This window comes from Protopterus annectens, chromosome 11.part0, assembly GCF_019279795.1.
Source record: "Protopterus annectens isolate FY-2018-M chromosome 11.part0, PAN1.0, whole genome shotgun sequence".
NCBI lineage: Eukaryota > Metazoa > Chordata > Ceratodontiformes > Protopteridae > Protopterus > Protopterus annectens.
Window position 1 is genome coordinate 1,148,690,341 of NC_056745.1, and position 24,264 is coordinate 1,148,714,604.

General features: G+C 40.5%; 2 protein-coding genes across 5 annotated transcripts in view; one reads left to right on the plus strand and one right to left on the minus strand.

Moving 5' to 3' along the window:
• Positions 1 to 4,244, minus strand: part of CCDC146 (coiled-coil domain containing 146) — a 4,019,163-nt gene extending 4,014,919 nt beyond the window's left edge. Inside the window, exon 1 of the mRNA XM_044088498.1 lies at positions 4,151 to 4,244. The gene's annotated coding sequence lies outside the window, so the exon portion shown is untranslated. The remainder of the gene's footprint in view (positions 1 to 4,150) is intronic.
• Positions 4,245 to 4,670: 426 nt separating this feature from the next.
• FAM185A (family with sequence similarity 185 member A) overlaps positions 4,671 to 24,264 on the plus strand; it is a 1,394,841-nt gene continuing 1,375,247 nt past the window's right edge. For 3 of the 4 annotated variants that reach the window (XM_044088506.1, XM_044088508.1, XM_044088507.1), the window contains exon 1: positions 4,671 to 5,227. In XM_044088506.1, coding sequence (XP_043944441.1) covers positions 4,798 to 5,227 — 430 coding nt within the window. In that variant the 5' untranslated portion in view covers positions 4,671 to 4,797. The remainder of the gene's footprint in view (positions 5,228 to 24,264) is intronic. The other variant, XM_044088509.1, reaches the window with a different exon arrangement.

A 24,264-nucleotide genomic window follows, 5' to 3' on the forward strand; every position in this document is an offset into this window, starting at 1 on the left:
TGGCATTAAAGTCACACTTGTAAGAAAACAGTCAGTAAGACTGATCTCCTATTGGGTAAGGTGGAAAGATACTTTATTTGTATGGATGAATGCATGTATTGGTAGGTAGAGTACAATTGCATTTCCTGTTATTGGAGAGGTAAGATTGGAACTGGGTTTTGAAGTGATCAAAGTTTTCAGAAATTCTTAGAGAAGGAGGAAGAGAGTTTCATTTTTTTGGCTAAGGAAAAGGATAGAAGAAGCTGACCTGGGGGACAATTTGGTTTGTGTACAGAAATTAGATTTTGGTGGGCAGATCTTAGAGTTCTATGAGGGGTGTATAGTGGTAAGACGTTTGTTAGTGCAGGGCACTTAGTAGGTTTAAAAATAAGCTTGTGGGCTGTAGTGAGTTGGAGGTAGTTGGGAAGTTCTAGCCATTGCAGCTGGTGGAGAGGTATGCAGTGGTGGACAGAGTACTTGGACTTGGTGGAGAACTTCAAGATTTTGTTGTAACAGGTTTCCAGTTTAGAAGAGATAGAGGAAGATAGGTTGGTTAGTAAGGGGGCACCATACATCAGAGATGGTAGTATGTAGGTAGTGGCAAGGGTCTGTCTTGTGGAAGGGGAGAGAAAGTGGGAGTTTCTATACAGCATGCCAAGTTTCTGATGTGTTTTCTTAATATTTAGCTGAATATGGGTATCGAATTTTAGGTGTTCATCAATAGTGACCCCAAGAAGTTTGGCAAAAGGAACAACTTCTATAGTGGAGTTGGCATGACTGATAATACTGAAGGAGGTTTTGTCAAGAGGGAGAGATTTAGAGGGAGAGAATAGTAGAATTTTGGATTTGGTGGCAATTAGACAGAGGTGATTTTGAAGCATCCAGTTCTCAGTAGTAGAAAAAGCAGTTTGAGCTTTTGTTTGGAGTTTGGGGAGGTTAGGAGCCGAGCAAACTAGAGTTGAGTCATCTGCGTATTGAACTATCTTAGTGTTAGGAATGGCTGCGTGGAATTCATCAATAAAGATGTTAAAGAGCATTGGGCCGAGTATGGATCCCTGGGGTACTCTGGTTGGGGTTGGAAGGAAGGTTGAGGTGCCAGTTTTCCATTTCACGGCCTGAGATCGGTCAGAGAGGTAGCTGCTGAACCAAATAAGGGTGTTGTGTAAAAGATTAAGATTAGAAAGGTGGTTTAGGAGGTGGGAATGGGAGACCGTATCAAAGGCCTTGGTGAGGTCAAGAAGGACTGTGGATACTAGTTCTCCAGAGTCACTGGCATGGTTTACTATGTCTAGGAAAGAAAGAAGAGCAGTTATTGTGCTGTGGCCAGGATGGAATCCATGTTGAGTTGGGGTGAGGAGTTGGTTATTTATAAGGAAAGGCCTGAGCTGGAGGTGGACACATTTTTCGAGTGTCTTTGAAATAGGTAAGAGAATGGCTATGAGCTGGAAGTTGGAGATGCTATTATTTTTGCCTCCTTTGTGGAGGGGTAGGATAAAGGCTGCACACCACAGTTTGGGGACATAAAATTCCTGTATGGATCTGTTAATGAGAATGCTAATAGGGGTGGCGATGCCATCTGCAGCATGTTTTAGAAAGAGTGAGGGCATGTTGTCAGGGGCATTGGAGCAAGGCTTAAACTTAGAGAGGAGTTTTTAATGTATGAGGTGGAAATGGGTTTGAGATGAAAGATGGGAGAAGAGTTAGGGATGGTAGGTTGGGGAGGGGGTTTGAGTAGGGAGGAAGAGTTGTTTGGGAAGGTCTTGGTGAGTTCTGCTATGGAGTCAGTAAAGAAGGAGTTGGATAGTGTGGCTATTTCTGGGTCAGACTTACTAGTGTCAGGACAAGGATTTGTTTTGGTCCCTGGGTTGAGAAGACAGTTAATGGAATTCCAGAACTGTTTGGGGTTTTTGGAGTGACTAGTTTGGAGTTTGGTACAGTATGATTTTTTTATCCTGTATAATGTTTTTTGGCTAGATTACGAAGTTGTTTATATTTAAGAAGGGTGTCAGGGTGCTTATTGTGATGGTAAATTTTCCAGGTCTTGTCCCTTTGTTGCATAAGTATTTTGGGTACTTTTCCGTTATCGGGGCAACACTTTAAACGCAGTTGCTAAGCTCTGAAGCTAGTGTCTTGCCATGTCCTTTTGTGTCTTAATCTAACCAGGTGTGTGTAAAATATTTAACTGGATATTACTTAAAAAAGGAGATGTTACTTCTAAATTTTACTCACACCTGGTTAGATTAAAATCAAAAAGACATGACAAGACACTGCATTCAGAGCTCAGCGACTGAGTTTAAAGTGCTTCCCTCTTATGCAGCAGCTGGACAAATCAAATAAAAAAACATGCAACCGAAAGTTGGGAAAGCAGAACCTCGGTAAGACGCTAATAATATATGTTATATCAGGTACATGATTACTATTTTAACTCCTGTACATTATTTGTACTTCCTAACAATGGTTATTTCTGTTGTCAGGGAAACCCTTTTAAAACAGTAGTTGCCGCTTTAAAAAAAAATGCTTCACAGCTGCCAGAAGCTAGATAACTGTAAGTAAGGAAATTGTGTTTTTGGAGGATGTACATACAAGTGTAGTTGTAATGGGCTGCATAGTGTTTAAATTATGGATAAAATCCTTTTTTGTACTTTGCTGTTATCCATGGCCGGCCTTAGGCATAGGCCAACTAGGCGGCCGCCTAGGGCACCACTGTAGCAGGGACACTTTTCCAGTAGTTATGTGGTTTAGGTAGACCAGGTTGGGGGCACCTGGGTGGTGTGGTGTGGGGGGGGGGCGCTGTGGAGCCCTTTTGCCTAGGGCACCAGCTGACCTAAGGCCGCTGCTACTGTTATCGGAGCAACATCTTATACGTGGTTGCTGAGCTCCGAATCCTGTGTCTTGTCATGTCTTTTTGCTGTTCATCTAACCAGGTGTGTATAAAATATTTTACTGGATAACATTTAAAAAAGGAAATGTCAACTCTAAATTTTATGCAAGACCAAAAACACATGACAAGATGCTGAATTCGGAGCTCAAAAACCGCGTTTAAAAGTGTTGCCCCGATAACGGAAAAGTACCGTATTTTGGTGTCTTTAGTAAGCCAAGGGGCTGAATTGTTTTTTATACGTTTTGTTCTAGGAGGGGCTTGGGAGTTAAGGGTATCTAAGAAGGCTGAGTTGAAGAATTCAACAGCATGGTCTAGAGGAAGAGTTTTTAGATTATCCCAGTTTATTAGTTTGAGAGAATTAGAGAAAGTTGAGGAGTTAAAGTTTGTGAGGTTTCGTGCGTGGATATATTGGTGTTGGTGAGGAGTGGAGGGGGTTGCTCTATGGATGAAAGCTGGCAAGTGGTCACTAATGGAGTCTAGTAAGCTGCCACTATGGGAGATTTTATTTGGGTGAAAGACTAGGATCCAGTCAAGCATGGAGCCTGGGGGGTTGTTTTTATTGGGTCTGGTAATGGAATTTGTAAGTTGCCTGAAATTAAACGAGATGGTGGGATTATTGTTATTAATTTTGTTCCAGTCAATGTTTACATCTCCTAGGATGCATTCAGAATTATTTACTACTTGATAACCGTCAGAACTTTGTTTTAATAGATGAGTGTAAGAAGTGGGTAGAAATGACCTAAACGCAAAGGCTTCAACTTAATTCACAGATAAAATAATTAAAGTGTTTGTATTGTACCCAGTATATTGCATTATGTTGTCCGTGATATGCCATTAAAAATATCTCTACATATTTAAGCACTGTACCACACTTGTGATACAAATATCTTTAAAGTACGTGTGAACCATAACCTTCAACATTTAAGCGACCAAAATCTGGACAAAGCCAAACATAATGGGGATAAGCCCCAACAATTGGTACGATTTTTAAATATTGCTCTGATAAACTTAAAAAGTTGCTAGAATAACAAGTACTGTGTTAATAAGCCTTTTCTAATATGGTGTGAAATTCACATGTATGCCATTATGAAGTGACTTTAATCATCAATGATTTCTCACAAAAACACAAATCTTACGAGGAAAATATAAAAATATGAGACTAAAATCTAGACAGTCTGCGAAAATCTGGACAGTTGGGAGGTAAAACAGTGCAACATTTATATTCAGTGAAAAATGACGCCTACTGTAAAAAAAATCTCTGCAGTGGACTTTTTTCGTAATCTTTCCTACCTTATCGAACTATGTCGTTAACAAGCCGCGACAGCAATAGTCCATACACACAGAAATCCCGTTACGACAAAAATCTAGCTTTTACATACCTAGTTAAAACTTTATAATGTGCAGCCGTTGCTATGGCAACTGAAAGACTCTTCGCCCAAAGCCTAACTTTGATTGGTTAATAATGCAACGTTAGGCTCGGACGTTTTATATCCAGAATTGAGGGAAGATGTGCTGATTTACTGATTTCTTATAGTTTATGTATTTAATTGTATAGCAATGGCTACAACAACTGCTTTTTTACATAAATTACAGATGTTGTCATGCACACAAAGATCACTGTGTGCCAAATAGATTACTCAACATTTTTAGATAAATACTTTAAAACTTCTACATTACATGTTCGATCGGGTTACTTGCGTTGAAAACAACCCTGGTTATTGTAGTCTCTACTTCTCCTGGATTGCAGGCTTTAGGTAATAGGCAAACTTCAATTCACAGAAATCTTTGCAGTAAGTCTCCTGTCTTTAGACACGTGGGTTATGTTTGCGTCTGTGCTGCTACTGTTAGGTGCTGTGGTGGAGATGTACGTTTAACGTGTGTTGTAGAAACAAGTTTCGTTAAAATCCTTTAGTTTTGTATAACGTGGTTACACTGTTATGCTGCTTATGAGAAGATGCAGTTGGCCGAAAGGCTTAAATATTTCTGTCATTAGTGAAACATTAAGACTCCGTGTAATAAAATTGCCCTCTGTGTTAGCCAGATCTTTGTTTACTACATATAATTGTAGTACATTTTATCATGATAAGAGTACTAGAAAACCACTAAAACAGTGGGCGTTAGATATTAAACCGTTCGGAACTGTGAAAGTGCGGGTGCCTTGTGAGGTGACCATACGACCTCTTGATCCTCACCAGTTAGACACAGAAAGGGCATTTGTCACTATATTTGGTGACACAATTTGCGACCAGACAATACATTTCAATAATATAGAGGTAAAGTATGATGACGTGCACAAGCAGCTACTGGTCTTTTCGGATAAAATTGATAGCAACACTTCTGTGGCTATTACTGCGCCAGTCAAATTTGGTAAGTTTTTCTTTCAGTCCTACATGGCAGAAATGTGAAAGGTGAGAGTTTTACACTTGTCATCTCCCATGAGTTTTTCTGTTGTAGTATATAGGACCAGTGTTAGACTGGAAGTGACCAGGGCGCACCACATGCTGAAGAACACCTTGCTGCCGCCGCCCCATCCTAAGCAAATGTTTAGCTTTGGCTGTAAAACTTTAGGAACAGTATGCGCAGACTGAATTGCTGTTTTTTCCTCGAATGACAGCCTGAACAAAATTCACAAATAAGGAAAAAATGTAGTCTAATGCTTTGAGTTTATTTTGTTATGCATTCTTTCAACACACAGTATCTGTGGTGTAAATGACTGAATGAAGCCCAAAAGCCATGGGGTTACAGAAGCTCTGAGGTAAATTTTCAGAGCGGTTTGCAATCTTTAGCTCTAATGACGACCTGAAAAAAAAAAAAAAAGAAGAATTAGAGAAGAAATTCAGTATTATTTTCTTTGTATTCTTCTAAAGAAGAAGTAACGTATGTCCAAGGCTTAATTTTCATTGCTGAAAAAATAGTAATTCACATTAAACTGAGAAAACAAATGATATAACCTAAATTTTGTATTTATGGTTAGTGCTGACTTCCCTGCACCTATCCCCCCCCCCCAAAAAAAAAAGATAAACCTTTTGTATCTCTCTTATGTTATACTAGGAAGAAAGTCGCAGGCATATATTTCAAGTGATGTTCTCATTATATATAGCATGCCCTTTCTCTCCTACTTCCAAAAGGTAGCCATCTTCTGTGTACCTCTCTGATATTAGACTAAGATGAAACTGAAAGAGCAGAGTACAGTAACATATCTTAGCTTGATGCTGTCCGACATAAGCAGCATGCCTTATTACTCCTACTTCCAAATAATAGCCATCCATATATGTGTCTGATGTTTGATTTTAAGGAAATTAAAAGAATGACAACCATAACAATGTATTCCAACTTACAGTACATTGCCCCCTTGCAAGTTATTGCATTGCAGTTCCCGTCACACAAATACACTTGCAGAGACACCCGCACTTACATATGTGCCCAGCAATTACAGCCAGTTTCTTGACTGTGTACACCTCAGATATAACACTGTGATTTAAAAAATAATAAAAAATGTAATACACAATAAATGCAAATCATTGCAGCTCCCTTCCCCATGCACACACATATTCTGTCTCTCTAAAACATAATACACAGGTTGTTGTAACTGCTGGTGCTGCATTTACTTTTGCTCGTTTCCCCCAATACTCAGTAAGTGTGGCTTTTTAAGAGACATGTTAAGCAGGAGGAAGGGAAATGGCATGTCCTTGTAACTGCTGCAGCTGAAGTTTCTTTTGTTAGTTCAGTTTCATTATTATTTTTATTTGTAATATTTTTTCAGTTTTGTTAACTGAATAATTTCAGCCATGTGTAGCAAATGTAAGCAAGATGTTGGTTGTTTCTTTTCCTTTTATCTGTGCCTCAGAGTGCTTTGGTATGCTGCCATGAAACAGCACTCTTGTTTCTTATTAGGCTTTTCATACATTGTTTAACAGCATTTGCTCTCTAATAAGGTATCATTTAATGTTGGCTATACCGTAACTGTTTTTTTAGAAAATGGGACTAACGGCCACATCCACTCCAGCTTAAGCATGTTACTTGCCCAGTAGAAAAAGGCCTTCTAGTTAGGTACTAAAGGGAAAAAATACCCATTAAATGTTATTTTGTCTTCCTTTCTAGCTACAGTAGCTGTTGTACAAGGAGAAGGCAGACAGACATTAAGAGGAGAAAAAATGCAGTTTCAGAAAGGAAACGGGGAGAGTTATTATTGCAAAACTATGCCAGGTGTCATTTAGAGTAATGTTTGAGAAATATAAGGTAATTAATGGTTGGAGGAGTCTTGCTAAAAGTTACTTTTGTTGACAGACCCATGACAAATGTGCAAAAACTAAACAGTGATGTATCAGTAGTAGGGCTGAAGTATAAAAACAGAATTAACTGCCTCAAGTGATAATATAATATCTCTTAATTGCCTGATTTCAAGGGCATGCCTCACAGTGACTCAGATTTTTTTTGTTTGTGTTAAAATTTCTGATTTTGTGACAAAACACTAAACTAATAGTTTCAGATACTGAGATGAAAATAAGCATGCTGCTGGTTACCCAGTGTTCACGCAACACTCAGAGTAAAATAGCTGCAGCCATGTGTTTATTGTACTGGTCAAACTATCTTGATCAAGTGCCGATCAAAGCTAGTTCATTGTATCAAATATTATTCTAGTACCAGTCATGGAATATCCGGATGTGTCCAAAGGCAAAGGGCAGAACTTTGAAAGAAAATAAAGCAGGCCATTAAACACATCAGTCATAGCATGTGACAGTCTCCTAAAACGTTCAACCAACACCAGTGGTAAGGCTGCCCTTCTGCCACATGAGGGTGATAGCCATTAGGATATATTTCTTCCTTGTGGAACTTGAGGTACTCAGAGGCCCCACAGTATCCATAACTACCCTCTGAAATGGCTCTTCAATCATAAGCAAAGGCATCAAAGGAGCTTTGACCTTGTCTCCTGTCTTGCCTACTTTATGACACTGCTCACATGTCCTGCAGTAGCCTGTTATATCCCTTGCAATCCCAGGCCAATAAAGTTCTGCATGATACATATATTGGTGCACTTTATACCCATATGACCTGCAAAAGGAATGTCATGGGCTATGGCTGGAAGTGCCCGATGGTAGGCTGTGGGCACTGCCAACTGTTATATTACCTCACCCATTAGCCCTCCCTCAGGGGTCCAGTCTCTATACATTAACACTTTGTTCTTGTATACAGACTCACCTTTTCCTTGAGAATCAGGTGCTTCCCTAGCTACTTCCCTCAAGCCTCTTAGTGTAGGGTCCAAGAGCTGAGCCTGTCTCAACTCTCTCTTTGTAACTCTTCCGAGCTCCCCTTCTACAGGAAATCTGGTATCCTGTGGCAGCGGTGCCTTATTGTCAGCCTAGGTACTACCACTCAACTCTGCCCTTGCAGTCACTCTATTCAAGGGAACATCAGTACCTACCAGCATCTGCAACTCACCTTCAGGCTCACTGCTGCAGGATAGCTGCTTCCCTGAAATAGCCACCTCACCAGTCCTGACTTCAGGTGTGGGTTCTGGCTGGGTGTCCCCCAGGCTACCAGACCCACATGCCTGTCTCCAAGCCTGACTGCATGTACAAAAGTTACTATTCTATCAAAATCATTCCCTCTCAAGATATCTGCAGGGATATCCTCAAACACACCTACTTGCTTGCTTCCTTTTCCACCCTCCCAGTCAGGGTGAACCCTGGCCAAAGGCATTTGGAATGGGGTCCCTGGAGTGGACTGCCCAAGCAAGTACTGCTCCTCTTTAACCACTGCAGGATTCACAGTGGTTATGTCAGAGGCTATATCTGTCTTAGCAGTTGACTATTTTCCATCCAGTACGATCAGATGTAAACTCTGATGATAGTTTGGTACCCCTATTATCTCCAGATAACTTACCATTGGCATACTGTTATTCCCACTTGCTGACTCCCCCACCTTTTGTTCCCCAGCTTGCTTCTGTGGGCATCTATTTGACACATGGTCCCACTGGTTACATTTAAAGCATTTAACCCTTGATCCTGGCCATGTACCTGAACTAGTGGCTTCCCTTGTTACTGGTGGACTCTGTTGGGGTGGTTTATGTTGCCCACCATGGGTTCTCCTAAATCCCTGTGCAGCACTAGGTGTCCCCTACCTGTGCAGGGATTCCATGCTTACTAAATAGAGATCCCCTTTTTCTCCAGTTCATCTGCAGAGTTACACTCCCGGTCTGCCAACCAGATCCTTTTGTCCTCAGGCAAAGTGCTAAGGGCTTGTTCCTTTACCAAAAGTCTGCCGGCCATTCAAAAGTGATGACCTGACACCTGCCCACCCACATATGAAAATAAGTGCATAACACAGCAGTATAATCGCATACACTTTCATCTGCCTTGCATCTATGCTCACAAAACCTTTTTCTGTAAGTTTCAGGTGTTAACTTAAAAACTGTTGTAAACATTGCTTTATTTTGTCGTGGTTTAAACAATCAATATCAGACAATTTAGAAACAGCAGTTACAACTTTCCCATGGAGTAAGGGGGTCAGGAACTATACCAAGAGTTCTTGGTCAACATTATATTGGTTACATACTCATTCAAATATTTGAATAAAACTATCAAATTATCACCCTCTGTAAATCGTGGAAGAAATTTACTGACCTTTATTGCTTCTGGGGTTCGGTTATTCCCTTCCCCATTACCTCCATGAGCCTGGTGAAGAGTCAGCATCTCCCTCCCTCATTGATGCTAATTCTCATGTTCTTCATCCACCAAACACTGCAGTCTCTCTGCTGATTCTAATTCCATCTGTTTCTCCTTTTCATCGGCCTCCAAATTCCGCAGTCTCTCTGCTGATTCTAATTCCAAACATTTGGCATCCAGTTCAAGTCTCTTTAACTCCAGATGGATTTTAAGTCCTCTGAAGAAAAGGTCAACTGTCCTGTTTCTGAGGGCTGCAAATTCCCATCACCAGCCTGGTTATCCTCCTGGTTGCTGGTTTGAGCTGTGACTAAGGCTGAGATAATTTCCTGTTTAGTCAGATTGGCATGCACCAGTCCTTTGGCTTCGCTCACCTTGGCCAACTGGTTCTGTGTCAGCTTGCCATAATCCTCTGCTGACATCTTTGCCTGCTTTCCCTGACTAAACTAAACTAACAAAAAAAAAAGACTGTTGGGAACTGAAACTCTGAATGTTTACCTTGTGGCCACTCAGAATACATACACCTTCTGTAGCATGTAGGCAGTTGTCACTGAAGTACAATAAATATCCACACCACTGCTCACCAATATGTGAAGTCACCTCTCTGGGCCAGTAATCAAGGGGCTTGAGTCCTCACCACTGAGACTGGAGAGGGATGTTCACTTGGAACAAAAGTGCATGCACCCAGTATTTCCAGATGCAGCTGTCTGCATCAAGCACAATTTCCCGTAATAGCACAGGGACCCTATCCCTGTATTCTGTCTCCTACAGGCTTTTGAGGGGAGATCTATGGCTGGCATACAGGGCATTGTCAGACCCCACTGTGATGGCCCTCCTCATATCCACAAAACAAACATTACCAGAATTTCCCATTCTAAAGACTTAAACATTGCCTGTGATATAAAAGGGAACACACTCATCCCAGATTCTGGGTTTCTCTCTGTCTCTCTATAGATCTCCAGTAAGACTCCCCACTGGCAGAGCTGTAGAATTGAGTCCTCAGAGTAACCTCTATGGGGAATAACATCTTGGATCTTGTCCGTACTAGTATGGGAGCATCTTGCACCATCTCTTGGTTATCTTCATCACTTGTTTTCTATGACCATGAAGTAGTCTCCTTCAAAATAAAACTGAAACCAGAGATCCCTTCTGCTCAAGTTACCTCTAGAAATTTCTTTAAGACAAACTACCTACTACTAATTGATACACTAGGAAGTCTCAAGTTCCCACCAAACCCAGTTATCTTCACTGAATATGCAGAAATGTATATCACCACAGTATACCAGGATGTAAACAGCTGCATAGATGCAGCTGTACTCCATATGAACAAGTACAGGACAAACTCCAGAAACAAACCCACATGGTGGAACCATAATATCATAATATCAACAAGTTTCGTAATGAAAAGAAAAGAATTTTGATCAAAGGAGAAAGGCAACAGTCATCCCTCTGCACAAAGGTGGGCTATCTACAGACCCTGGAAACTACAGACCCATAAGTCTCATTAGTCTTATATGTAAAGCCATGGAAAAAATTGTCATGGAGATGATCAATAAAGATATAGTAAACCAGCAGACACTGGACCCAACCCAGTTTGGTTTTGTCAAGGGCAGATCATGCCTACGCAACCTGTTGGACTTCTTTGAGAAGGTCACCAAAGCAATGGATGATGACAAAATTGTTCACACTGCCTACCTTGAATTGGCTAGGGCATTTGACACAATACCCGACTCGGGCATTGTTGACAAACTCAAGAGGCTAGGTACAATCCCGTATGTCACCCAATGGATAGCCAACTGGCTAACAGACAGGACCCAGAAAGTTAGAATTGAGGAGTCCACCTCTACAAAGAGGCCAGTCACAAGTGGAGTCCCTCGGAGATCAGTCCTTGGACCGCTCCTTTTTGGCATTTACTTCTCAGAAGTCAAGGCCAATGTCAGAGGTCTGTGGCTGACTAAATTTGCAGATGATTGCAAATTAGGAGCTGTCATTGAATCTCACACTGACACAAATGTTCTCTAGGAGGGGCTGACACAGACAAACAACTGGTGTAGTCATGGACTAAAACTAAATGCCAAGAAATGCATAATAGTATCCTTTGGGAAGTCATCCATCCCTGATAACTATCATATTGACAACACACCCCTTAGAACTATCATATTGACAACATACCCCTTAGAGCTGACCCAGTAGTTAGGGACTTAGGGACACACTTAGATAGTAATCTAGCCTTTGATCATCATGTGTCTACAGTGGTGAGGAAATCATTCTATGTTGCGCAAATTATAAACAAAGGTGTGGCATCTAAGTCCAAGGAAGTCATTGTTCCACTGTATTTGGCATTCATCAGACCTATCATTGAGTACAATGCCCCCTTTGGTTTGTACCTAACCAGGCATATCCAACAACTGGAACGTCTACAGAGGTTTCTCACTAAAAGAATACAGGGTGTAAGTAATATGTCCTATGCAGACTGCCTCAAGACCCTATCCCTGTATTTTGTCTCCTACAGGCTTTTGAGGGGAGATCTATGCCTGGCATACAGGGCATTGTCAGACCCCACTGTGATGGCCCTCTTCATGTCCACAAAACAAACATTACCTTAATTGCCCATTCTAAAGATTTAAACCTTGCCTGTGATATAAATAGGATATGCTGTAGAGATAAGTATGTATCCCAGAGACCACCCTGTCTATAGAACAGGCTCCCCATCCATGTAAATCAGAGTTCCTCCCTAGTCCAATTCAAGTGCAACTTGGACAGTTGGATGGGAAACTGCAAATTCATCCTTGTTTGGCACCTATGTCTCTGATGCAAACAGATAACCTGTAAATGGTTCATCTCCCAGGCCCATGCTTATACTTATCAAGGGTATCAGAACTTGTCAGAGATTTGGGATGCATGGCTAGGCTTAAAAAGGTCCTTGTGGTAGTTAGCCTAGTAAACGCCTATAAACGTAAAAAGGGTAATTCCTAGGTTCTTATACATAGCACAGACAGAAAACTATAATTCAAAGTGAAAGGAATGATGCTGACACAAGGAGGAAGCTCAAGAAATAAGGAGGGACTGGGATTTTGGATGCAGACTCTTAAGGAGAACAACCAAAATCATACAGAGTATTATATTCATAAAATAGCAGAAGTATTCTAAAATCCAAACCATCACGAGAATGGGGAAAAGAGATTTTGCCAATAGGGTTGACTGTGGTTAGGGATACAGATAATAGGAAAGAGGGGGCTGGAATTTATGGGAGAAAACTGGCAAAGGAACCAAGATGTTGGGAGCAAATAACTAGAAAGAGAAAGGTAATAGAATGGGAAGAGGCCAAGAATTTATTTGGACTGCAGGTTAGAGATTGCCTTCCCTATCAAGGATTGATATCAGAATATAGGCAAAGAGAGAGAAATAAGGAGCTCCTAAATGAAAGACCAGCACCGGTAGAGTTTTTAATATAATCTAGAACAGAAGCTACCGTTAAAAAAAAGGATTGATTAGTAAAGCATATAAAATATTGCATGATAATTATAAGAATCAATTACAGGAGCTTAGAAAGGATTGGGAAGAGAGACTGGATATGCAATTCACAAAGAGACAATGGGGGGAATATATGTATATCTCCCAGATATGCAACAAGGTTTAGGAGATTTAGGATCTTTGCTTGGAAGTGTTTACATAGGTATTTTTATACCCTAAGTAAGACTCCACAAAGAATTTTTCCTCAGGTGGATAGCAAATGTTGGAGATGTGACGGGCAAGAAAGGGGTAACTGGGAACATATTTTTGGAAGTGTGATGAGCTGGCAGACTTTTAAGATTCCCTGCAGACTGCTGTGCCAGAGATGCTGGATGAGGAGGTTGGACTGACTGGGGAGATGATTTTTTTTTGAGTTATGCAACAGAATTGGAATTGCCTAGACATGGTAAGGCCTTGCTGTGTCTAATTATGGTGGCTGCCAAAAAAGCAATTATTAGAAAATGGAAATCAAAGTCTAGACCAACTTTACTGGAAGTAGTGAAGGGTCCCTATTATTTTAGCAAATGTAATGAATTGTGAATGCTGTTTAGTCAAACGTCATTAAGCGAAATGGCAAAATACCAAAAGCACAGAACAGCGATTTTTTTTTTTTCCTAGGGGAAAAAATCACTGGGCCGTTTTTGGGACTTGCCATTTCCTCCACTGTGGTGCGATCTCGGAGTTGGTATATTTAAGTAGGGCAGGTGCACAGGCCTCCACATCGGGGGTGGGGGGACAACCCCCCCCCCACACACACACACACACATACATACTTTATTTTTATTTTGTGTTTTGATTTTTTTTTTTTACGGATCATAGATTTTTTTTTTTCCCCTGGGAAAAAAAATTGTTGATCCATGTGTTTGACATTTTGGGTTTTTGGGGATTGTGGGGTGATTATATAGCATTCACAATTCAGTGTGTTCGCTTATATAGTATAGACCCATAATGAATATAGTAACAGAGATAAAACAACTGGAATTGGGATCTTTAGAAAAGGGTAGGAGCAAACTACATAGGAAAAAAATGGGAATTGTGGGAACAATATATGCAGAGCAGGAACAACGTTTAAGAGGCAGGAATTGAATGAGCTATATAATGCTTAACTAACAGTGACTGGATGGTTTATAAGTGATGTATAATCACAATTACAGTTGTTTGAATGGTGTCTGTGATGTAAATTGTTTGTAACTAAAGTGATATATATCATTTTGTATGTTTTTCATTTATATAAATGTAAGATTGCCTTTATCATATGTGCAAATTTAATAAAGAAGTTTGGAATTAAAAAGTCAAAAGGGTAATTTTGAGAATGTTATAGCCCTTGTCACTGAAATTAATAACTCAGGAGCTTAATAAAATCCAATAAAAGCCAAGTTTGAGGCTAAAATAGCCCCCCAAGCCAAAGACAATCACAAGGCATCTTTTAGTTATATTCATAATCTCAAAAGTGAAACCCACCAATGATATGTTACCTACACTGAGGCAAAAGATATATCAAACCTACTGGCTGATTAAATTTAGCTCTAACTTTACCCCTCTTTCCCTTCCGTCTGTCCATCAAGATACAGTGGATATTAAAAGTGTACACACCCCTGCTAAAATACCAGGTTTTTGTGATATAAAAAAATGACCCCAAGCATACATCCAAATCAACAAACAAATGTTTTCACCAGAAGGAATAGCCCAGGCAGAGCCCAGTCCTAAATACAATAGAAAATCTGTGGGGTGACCTGAAGAGAGCTGTGCACAAGAGATGCCCTCACAATCTGACAGATCTGGAGTGCTTTTGCAAGGAAGAGTGAGCAAATATTGCCAAGTCAAGATGTGCCATGCTGATAGACTCCTACCCAAGAAGACTGAATGCTGTCATTAAATCAAAAGCTGCTTCAACAAAGTATTGGTTTAAGAGTGTGCACACTTATGCAACCAGCTTATTGTATGTTTTTTTTTTTTTTTTATAAATGTTTTCCCCTAACAGATTTGTTTGTTTTTCAATTGAATTGTACAGGTTATAAGTCACATTAAACATGGAAAAAATTTTGAAATGATTTATTGCAGCCTCATTTTTTTATATCACAAAAACCTGGCATTTTAACAGATGGGTGTGTACACTTTTTATATCCACTGTACATCTGAAACTGTCTAGCTTTCAGCTATCGCTCAAGACCAACTCCAAAAAGTCCTATCAAAAGTTAAAAAATACTGCATCGATGGGTCCTAGCAATATCCCTGGATGCATCTTAAATAGCATGAAGCACTATTTAGCCACACCCCTAACAACACTGTTCAGTCTCAGCCACCATACAAGTTTTGTACCAAGTGAATGGAAAACAGCTACAGTCATTCTCGTGCACAAGGGAGGACCTTCCACAGACCCATAAGTCTGACCAGCCTCATATGCAAAGCCTTGTAAAGACTTATCATGGAGCTAATCAACTGCCACGAACCACAGTAAAACCAACTAAGTAACCAAAAAGGCATGAAAGGCACTTTAAGTTGAAGAAAATTTTAAGCGCTTTCGTCAGTCCGTACAAAATGACTTCATCAGAATAACAAAAATGATTGCAAGCACATTATATAGTCCCATTTTTCTATTACCACGGCATCCCAATAAATCAATTAAATAATAAACGTTAAATAAAATTTAAAGTAACATTCACTATGTGAATCCAAACCAAAAAGAAAAACAAGAAAGGTGATGCATTTTAAATAGCAACATTTCAATGAACCCTTTTGTCTGCTAACTACATACCTTTTTTCGTCAAAATTAATAAAAATAAGACCATATACTGAACATTTAAAATGCAAGTTGATGAGAAAGTGTACGTATAAGTAACTTGGTAATGTCGTAGATGAAATTCAGATTTTAATTTAAGATAACTGGCGAGGGACACAACCTCATTTAGCCTGGGGGACTTGTGACATTCACCCTCAGTTGCCACATCAACTCTTTGTATTCTAGAAATGTTTCACTAGGTCCCCTTTTTTCATTAACTTCAACATGCACCAATACTGAAAATTTAAAATTGTGTTCAGGAAACCTGTTGAGGTGTTTGACAAGGGCATTTTTGACATTGCCTCTGCTAATGTCATAAACATGTAGGTAAATATGTGTTCTGAAGGTTCATAGGTTCATACTAGGCTATCTGCCCTGGGGCATTTATAAGCCTAGCCAGAATATGTTTGGCTTTCGCCACCCATTTTAAATTTATTTTGCTATGCCCTTTTTCGAGGTTAGCATACTGTGCCTCTGTCTAACAGTGACACAGAAGTGATACCTGGGGTAAACCTACGATCTCCCATCCATTCATCAAGATTCCTCTTGAAGAGAGTCAATGAGGGACTCTGCCTAACCTGGACTGGGATTTTATTCCAGAGTGAAGGGAGCCTCTGGGTTATGAATCTGTCCCTCCAGCATGTCCTATTTATTTCAGTGCTGAGGTTCAAGTCTCTCGAGCGCGTAGCTCGATGGGATTTGGATTTTCTGAGGTGCAGCATGTCCATTAATTCCGGGTTGGACATGGCTTTGTATGTCAGGCACAGATCGCCTCTGAACAGGCGGTATGCCACTGAGTAGAGCTGGAGTTTCTTTAACCGGGCAGCATATGGCATCTGTTTGAGCCCTTTGTTCCTCTTGGTGAGGTACTTTTGGGGTCTTTCCAGTTGCTGCAGGTGTCTGGTCAGGTACATCCCAAAAGGGGCATTGTACTCAATTATAGGCCTGATGAGGGATGAGTAAAGAGGCATGATGACCTCCCCTGATCTAGATGTGAATCCCTTCATGATTAGGTGGGCTATATAAAATGTTTTCCTAACCACTTTGGCCACGTGGTTGTCAAATGAGAGATTGCTATCAACTTGGGTCCCCAGGTCCCTAATTACTTCTTCTGTACTTAATGGATTAACACCTATGTGGTAATTTGTGGGCACTTTGTTTTTGCCAAAGGGGATGACTATACACTTTTTGGCATTTAGCTTGAGGCCATGGCTCTGGCACCAGTTGTCTGTTTCTATGAGGTCCTTTTGGAGGATGCTTGTGTCTGCTGGAGAGTCGATTATGGCGCCCAGTTTGCAGTCATCTGCGAACTTGGTCAGCCACATTCCTTCCGTATTGGCCTGTACCTCCGAGAAATATATACAGAACAAGAGAGGTCCCAGGACTGAGCCTTGTGGGACACCACTTGTAACTGGTTTGGAGTCTGAAATGGCTCCAGCAATTCTAACCATGTGGGTTCTGTCATTGAGCCAGTTTGCAATCCATCTAGTGACACAGGGGTTTATATTTAACCTGGTGAGCTTATCTATAATGCCCAAGTGGGGTATTGTATCGAAGGCTTTTGCGAGGCCCAGGTAGGCTGTGTGGATCACCTTCCCCGCGTCAATCGCCTTGGTGACTGTTTCAAATAAATCAACCAGGTTTAAGAGGCAGGATCTGCCCTTAACAAAGCTGAACTGGGTAGGGTCCAGTGTCTGTAGGTCCCCAATATCTTTATTTATGAGGTACATGATGATCCTTTCCATAGCTTTGCAGACCAAGCTAGTCAGGCTTATGGGGCGATAGTTTCCAGGATCCGTTGAGGCACCACCTTTATGGAGAGGGACCACTGTTGCTGTACGCCACTCTTTGGGCACATATCCTGTAGTAAGGCTGAGATTGAACAGTAGTTTTATGTTTGGCTTTAGCTCTTCTTGGAGTTCATGTAGGACGCAGCCCGGGACACCGTCTGGTCCCATTGATGGTGTGTTTTTTGCTTTGGTGAGGGCGGCTCTTACCTGAGCATCTGAGATGTCAGGGGGGCAGCACTCTGCTGGGATAGATATTTGCCCTTTTGGTGGGGGGGGGGGGGAGTTTGCGCTGCACCTGTCAACTAGGATGTTGGCAATGTCTGTGGGTTCATTGTATTTTTTGTCATTTTGGACTAATTCTGAGCATATCTGGGAATTACCACCCAGGTTCCTAACATAACTAAAGAAAGCCTTGTGATTATCCTTAGTGTCCTGTGCAATTTTTCTCTCGAAGCTGGCCTTAGGCAATTTTATGAGTGCCCATAGTTTTTTGCTAATACTGATCAGTGATGCCTTCCCTTTTTGGGATTTTGCTCTATCATTTAGTAGCTTCCACCTTCTATTGTATAGTTTGTTTATGGCTGGGGTCCACCAGACAGGACGTCTGCCTTTGGAGGATTGGGTCTTGGTTTTATTTGGGATCGCATGATCCATGCATTCCTGAAGGTGTTCATAGAATGCGTTTATAAAGGATTCTGTGGTCTGAGCCATATTTTCCACAGGCCCGAGGGCTTTGAAGGATTCCACCTCGGTTTTGAGGAGTGTGAAATTCGCAGAGAAGTTTTTCACTGTGGTTTTCTGGGCAGGGGGTGGGGTCGGGATGTGAATATCCAGTGAGATTAGTTTATGGTCTGATCTTACCAGTGAGGGATACACTTCTGGTCTGGAGCATAGAGTCCCCATGTTGGTGATGATCAGGTCCAGTATGGTTTCCCCTCTTGTGGGAGTGGTAACAAGTTGTTCCATAGCATTTGAGTTTATAAATTCTAGGAACCTTTGGGCTAGGGTGTTGGAGCTAGAGTAATGCTCCCAGTCTATGTTTGGGTAGTTGAAGTCGCCCAATATAATGGTGTTTGGAGAGACCTTCATATTTTCCAGTGTTCTCAGGAAGGCCAAGTGGGGTTCCTGGGTTTGGGAGGGTGGTCTGTAGCAGGCTATAAACTGGAAGGCAGTTTTACCCACTGTTAGTTGCAGATGGATAGTCTCTAATGCTTCATGCTTTGCCATCAACCTGGAGGTGTGGGTATCTTTGATGAATATCGATACTCCCCCTCCTTTTGTGGTTCGGTCCAAGTTTTGGGGCCGAAAAGCATGGTATGAGGTATAACCTGGTAGTGCTGGGGTGCTCCCGGGAGCCCTGAACCAGGTTTCTGTTACTGCACAGATATCGATGTTCTCCATGCTAAGGAGAGTTTCGAGTACGTGCATCTTGAGGTTTAGACTTCTGGCGTTGAGTAGCATTACTCTTAGTTTCTTATCCCTTGTGATACCTATGGAGGTGTTTTTTGTTTTCACTATGTAATACCTTTAGCACACTTGGCATAGTGCAATATAAACCACGTTCTTAGTTCCGCAGTTGCTTTTATGCTAGGACCTAATTGTTCCATATTGTGGTATATCCACCTTATCACACTCTAAAATGTGTTTACATTGAGAACAATGTCCGCACTTCCTTATAAATCCACTACTTTGGGATCCTGACACTTCCTTTTTCCATTCCAACATGTTCTTAATACAGGTGTCCTTTTTATAAACTACAAGAAGTTTCTCCCCTGTCGTATTTCCCACCTGTTCATCATTTTTTTAATATAAACCAGTTTTTTAAACAAAATATCTCTGATTTGTGGAAACTGGGGGGTAAATGTTAAAATCATTGCATTGTTAAAAATGTTTTGTTATTCCTGATGATCCCTGTGTTGTTTTCGTTACCAACTGCACCATGTGTATTGGCGTCTGTACCTAGCCTCAACAATGGGTAAAAATGCCCTGACGTTCTCTTGTGGGTAACCTCTTCCAAAATTGGCACCACAAACTTTTTTGGGTACCCTCTCCTAACCAACATACCCGATAAAACATCCCTTTCATGGTAAATTATGTCCAACTCGCTAACCATCCTCGCGAGACTGACCCCTTGTCCCTTAACCAGGGATCTTTTTTGGTGTATGGGGTGACCACTTTCAAAGTGCAGCAGGGTGTTCGAGTATGTTGGTTTCCTAAATATAGTTGAAGTAAATTTATTCAACTCCTTGTTCTTCCTAACCTGGATGTCCAGGTAGTTTATAAAATCTAAGTTAGTGTCCATCGTAAATTGCAAAAATTAGGTGGTAGTGTTAAGGAAGGAAAGGAACTCGGTTTGTAGGTCCTGATTACCTCCCCACAAAATCAAGATGTCGTCCAGGTATCTGCCATAAAATTTGCACAATTTATAACCATCAGATGGACAAACACTGGTTAACTCCCATTGTGTCAGCACAATATTTACAAACACAGGGGCACACGCTGCCCCCATGGCAACACCTGAAGTCTGTCTAAATAATTGACCCTCAAACAAGATGTAGTTGTTTTCTATAATAAGTTCCATCAGGGTTCTAAACGTGAGTATTCTGGTGTGTGTAAACTGGGTGTTGTTGTACAGGAAATCATAAAACAAATTTACACCTTCAGAATGTGGTATAACATTGAAGAGGTCTTTCACATCAACAGTCACTAAAATGCTGTCATTACAGTATAAATCCTGCTTAATCTTTCTAAGACAGTCCCATGAATCTTTTATTATGTGGGAAAATTTGTTTAAATTGTCTTTCAACTGAAAATCAAGAAACTTGGCTATAGTCAGGGTATTTGATGCCTTAGCGTCCACTATGGGTCTTAAGGGGGGGGGGGTTGGTGGTGTCCTTGTGGATCTTAGGAATTCCAAATATGGTTGGGATCCTAGGGTTGTTCTGTAACATAAAATCATACTCATGTTTTGAAATCTGATCATTCATTAATAATTCATACAGAGTAGTGTCTATTGACCAACACCTGTTCATATCCGTCCCCAAACAAATGACTCAACATGCTATCCACATACCGTTGTTGATCCATCAACACCACCCCCCCCCTTATCAGGCTTCATGACCCTGATTGATCTATCATTAGAAATTCGTAAGTAACAAATTTTGTTCTGCATCAGTCAAATTACCTCTACCACTGGAGATTTTTTTAAAATTTGCAAACAGTTCTGATGTCATTGGTGCACATCATTTCAAAAAGTTGCAATGTGGGATGCAGGGGAGGGTAAAATACGCTGGTCTTTTTACACAATGAGACATGGTGGTTGCTAGGTTTAACATTCATAACCACATTTAAGTTGAGCTTCCTAATGTACAACATAAGGTCCAACAATGTTCTATCCACACTGGCATTTTTCAAAGGTACAAAACTGAGCCCTTTTTGGAACAGGTTGGCCCATTCTTTAGTAACATGGGTACTGCTCAAGTTAAATATTTTAAAGTCCTGGTGTTCATTGTATATAATATTACAGTTGGTCGTTCCTATACCGGGACCTAAGGCACCTCTCTCTGTCTCTACCAGTTCCCAACATTTCCCCTCCCTCTCCCCCTCCTCACTGTTCCATATGCACCTCTCCCCCACCCATGGACATTCCAGGGTCCCCTGATATATGTTGTTGTAATTGTGTTGTAAATTCCAGATTCTCTCCGACCTCCTAGGGAGGGTTCCTAAAGGGACATTCTCGTAGTTAACATTGTCATTATGGTAATCAACAGTATTATCCCTTCCCGCTCCCTCTTGTAAAGAAGCATTGTCTATAACATCTAATTGTTCAGGGTTGTTAGCTGTATTGCCTTTTGGCAAAGGATATGCCTGCCCTAGTTCATACTGTCGTTTGTCCCTTTCAGGTGTCTTGCTTTTTTGTCTTTAATACTAGAAATGGTTTTGTCAACATTAACAAATATGGCTTTATACTCATTAGTTTTCATTGAAAAACACATATCCTGCTTTATCTGTTTGTCTAATCTATTAACAGCATGTTTTAACAAATTAAATTTCTGTTGTTGTCTTGTAACAAGAGCTCTAATAGCTCACATCCATGCCGATTAAACATTGCCAATAAGTCAGTATGTAATTCAGAACCACTAACTAACCCATTAGGGAACTTCCAACATCTAAGGCCCTTTGGGATTTGTTCCTATTTCAGGCAGTCCCTTAGGTGGTGGTTTTCAACTTGTAACTTCATCAATTTAAAAACGTCTTTCTCTAAAATTTTGAGTTTTTGTTCAACAGTACCTTGAACAATTTGTTGTGATGGAAAGCCAAAGTCCCAATGTCCATCTCTGTTAATCTTCTCCAATATATTAAATCTGTGCTGAGATTCGTCGCTACTGTTAAAAAAGCTTCTTTGAGCCTGTCCGGTGCTCGTCGTGGCATTTTCAGCATTTCACAAATGCTGACTGCCAAAATTCGGGCTCCTCTGACCTGGAGGGATACTGGCTGTTAGTTAATTTGAGGGAGACATGCCTCCTTCACCCTGAGGCCCAAAGGTAGTCAGGGAGGTGTTGAGTTTCCTCCCAAAGCCAATCAGTTGTTGAGTCAACACCCCGATGATTAAAGACAGGTTCCCTATAGCTTTCGCCAACTGGTACGTGGAATCCCCAGCTGCAAGTGTACTTTTCGTACCAGTCTCCATAAAACTGCCACAAACCACTGTAAAACCAGCTAAGCAACCAAAAAGGCACTTTAAGCTGAAGAAAATTTTATTAAGCGCTTTCGTCAGTCTGTACAAAATGACTTCATCAGAATAACCAAAAAATGATTACAAGTACATTATATAGCCCCATTTTCTATTAACACGGCATCCCAATAAATCAATTAAATAATAAACTCCTAAAATTTAAAGTGACATTCACTATGTGAATCCAAATCAAAAGAACAACAAGAAAGTATGATGCATTTTAAATAGCAACATCTCAATGAACCCTCTTGTCTGCTTACTACATATCTTTTTTCTTCAAAATTAATAAAAATAAGACCATATACTGAGCATTTAAAATACAAGTTGATGAGAAAGTGTACATATAAGTTGTAACTTGGTAATGTCATAGATGAAATTCAGATTTTAATTTAAGATAACTGGCAAGGGACACAACCTCATTTAGCCCAGGAGGACTTGTGGCATTCACCCTCAGTTGCTACATCAACTCTTTGTATTCTAGAAATGTTAGGCATAGTAGAAAAGCTTAATAAACTGGGAATAACCCCTTTGTCACCGACTGGATTGGTACCTGACTCACACATAGGAGGCAGGTATTAAAAATTGAGGAAGTTCCCTCCACAAAGAGGCTGGTAACCAGTGGAGTCCCCCAAAGTTATGTGCTGGGACCTTTGCTATTTGGCATCTACTTTTCTGAAATAAAAAAACAATATGAAAGGGATTTTGCTGACTAAGTTTGCAGATGACTGCAAGCTAGGAGCATTCATTGAATCCCCAAATGACATAGCCATCCTGCAGGAAGGTTTGTCCCAAGTAATTAATGGGTGCCAAAACCATAGACTGCAACTAAATGCAAAAATACATTATTGTATCCTTTGGGAGGTCATTTATCCTTGGAAATTACCACATTGACAATATACCCCTAAGAGATGACCCAGTAATTCAGGATTTGGGAAGTTTTGTGGACAGTGACCTAATCTTTGACCAGTATGTGTCCATAGTTGTAAGAAATTCCTTATGTATTGCACAGCTTATAAACAAAGGAACTGTGTCTAGATCTAGGGCCAGTCATTGACTATAATGCCGTCTTTTGACACGTATCTGTCCAGACACATGCAACAAGTGGAACATCCACAGAGATACCTTACTAAAATGATAAAAACCTAAACAACATGCCCTGCATAGACTGACTCAGACCCCCTGTCACTTTACTTGGTATGCTGCAAACTGCAAGAGGTGATCTGTGTCTGGCGTACAAGTCAAATAGCATCAGAAATACTCGGTCTAGGAATATAAACCTCTTCTAAATATCAACAGAATAGTCTGGAAGGCTAGGTATATCTTGTAGAAGATACTGCTACTCTGGAACAGACTCTTTATCCTCATAAAAAACAAGTTTGTCATAGTCCATATTCAAGCACAACTTTATTCCATGTGTGGGTCCCCTGAAATTATCTATGATATGATCCCAATTATTCTCATTAAAGGTAATATATAATTACCTGTGATAGTTACCTTGGTTAGACGACTTCCCAAAGGATACAATAATGCATTCTTTGGCATTTAATTTCAATGATTACACTAGAATGCATGCATAATGACCTTTATTATGTGAGGAAATTAAACAAAATCCTTCATTGCCAACAAAGGAAAAGATGCCACATTTTTAAAAGATTATTTTTGGTTAAATTAGCTTGCTTTTCTTGTATACATCATCACATTGTTAGCCAACTTAAATGTGAAACTACAGAGAAAGGATCATTTGGTTAACGAGCTTTATGAACATGTATTCACATTCATTCTAAAGCTGGAACAGCTAGAGATGCATTGTCCAGTCAGAAAGTATTTCATTTCTCAGCCCTAAGCACACGACCTGCTGATACAGTCAACTATGCAAAGTACTCTTTTCTAGTGGTCAAGCTCATTGAAGAATGCAAACGTACATT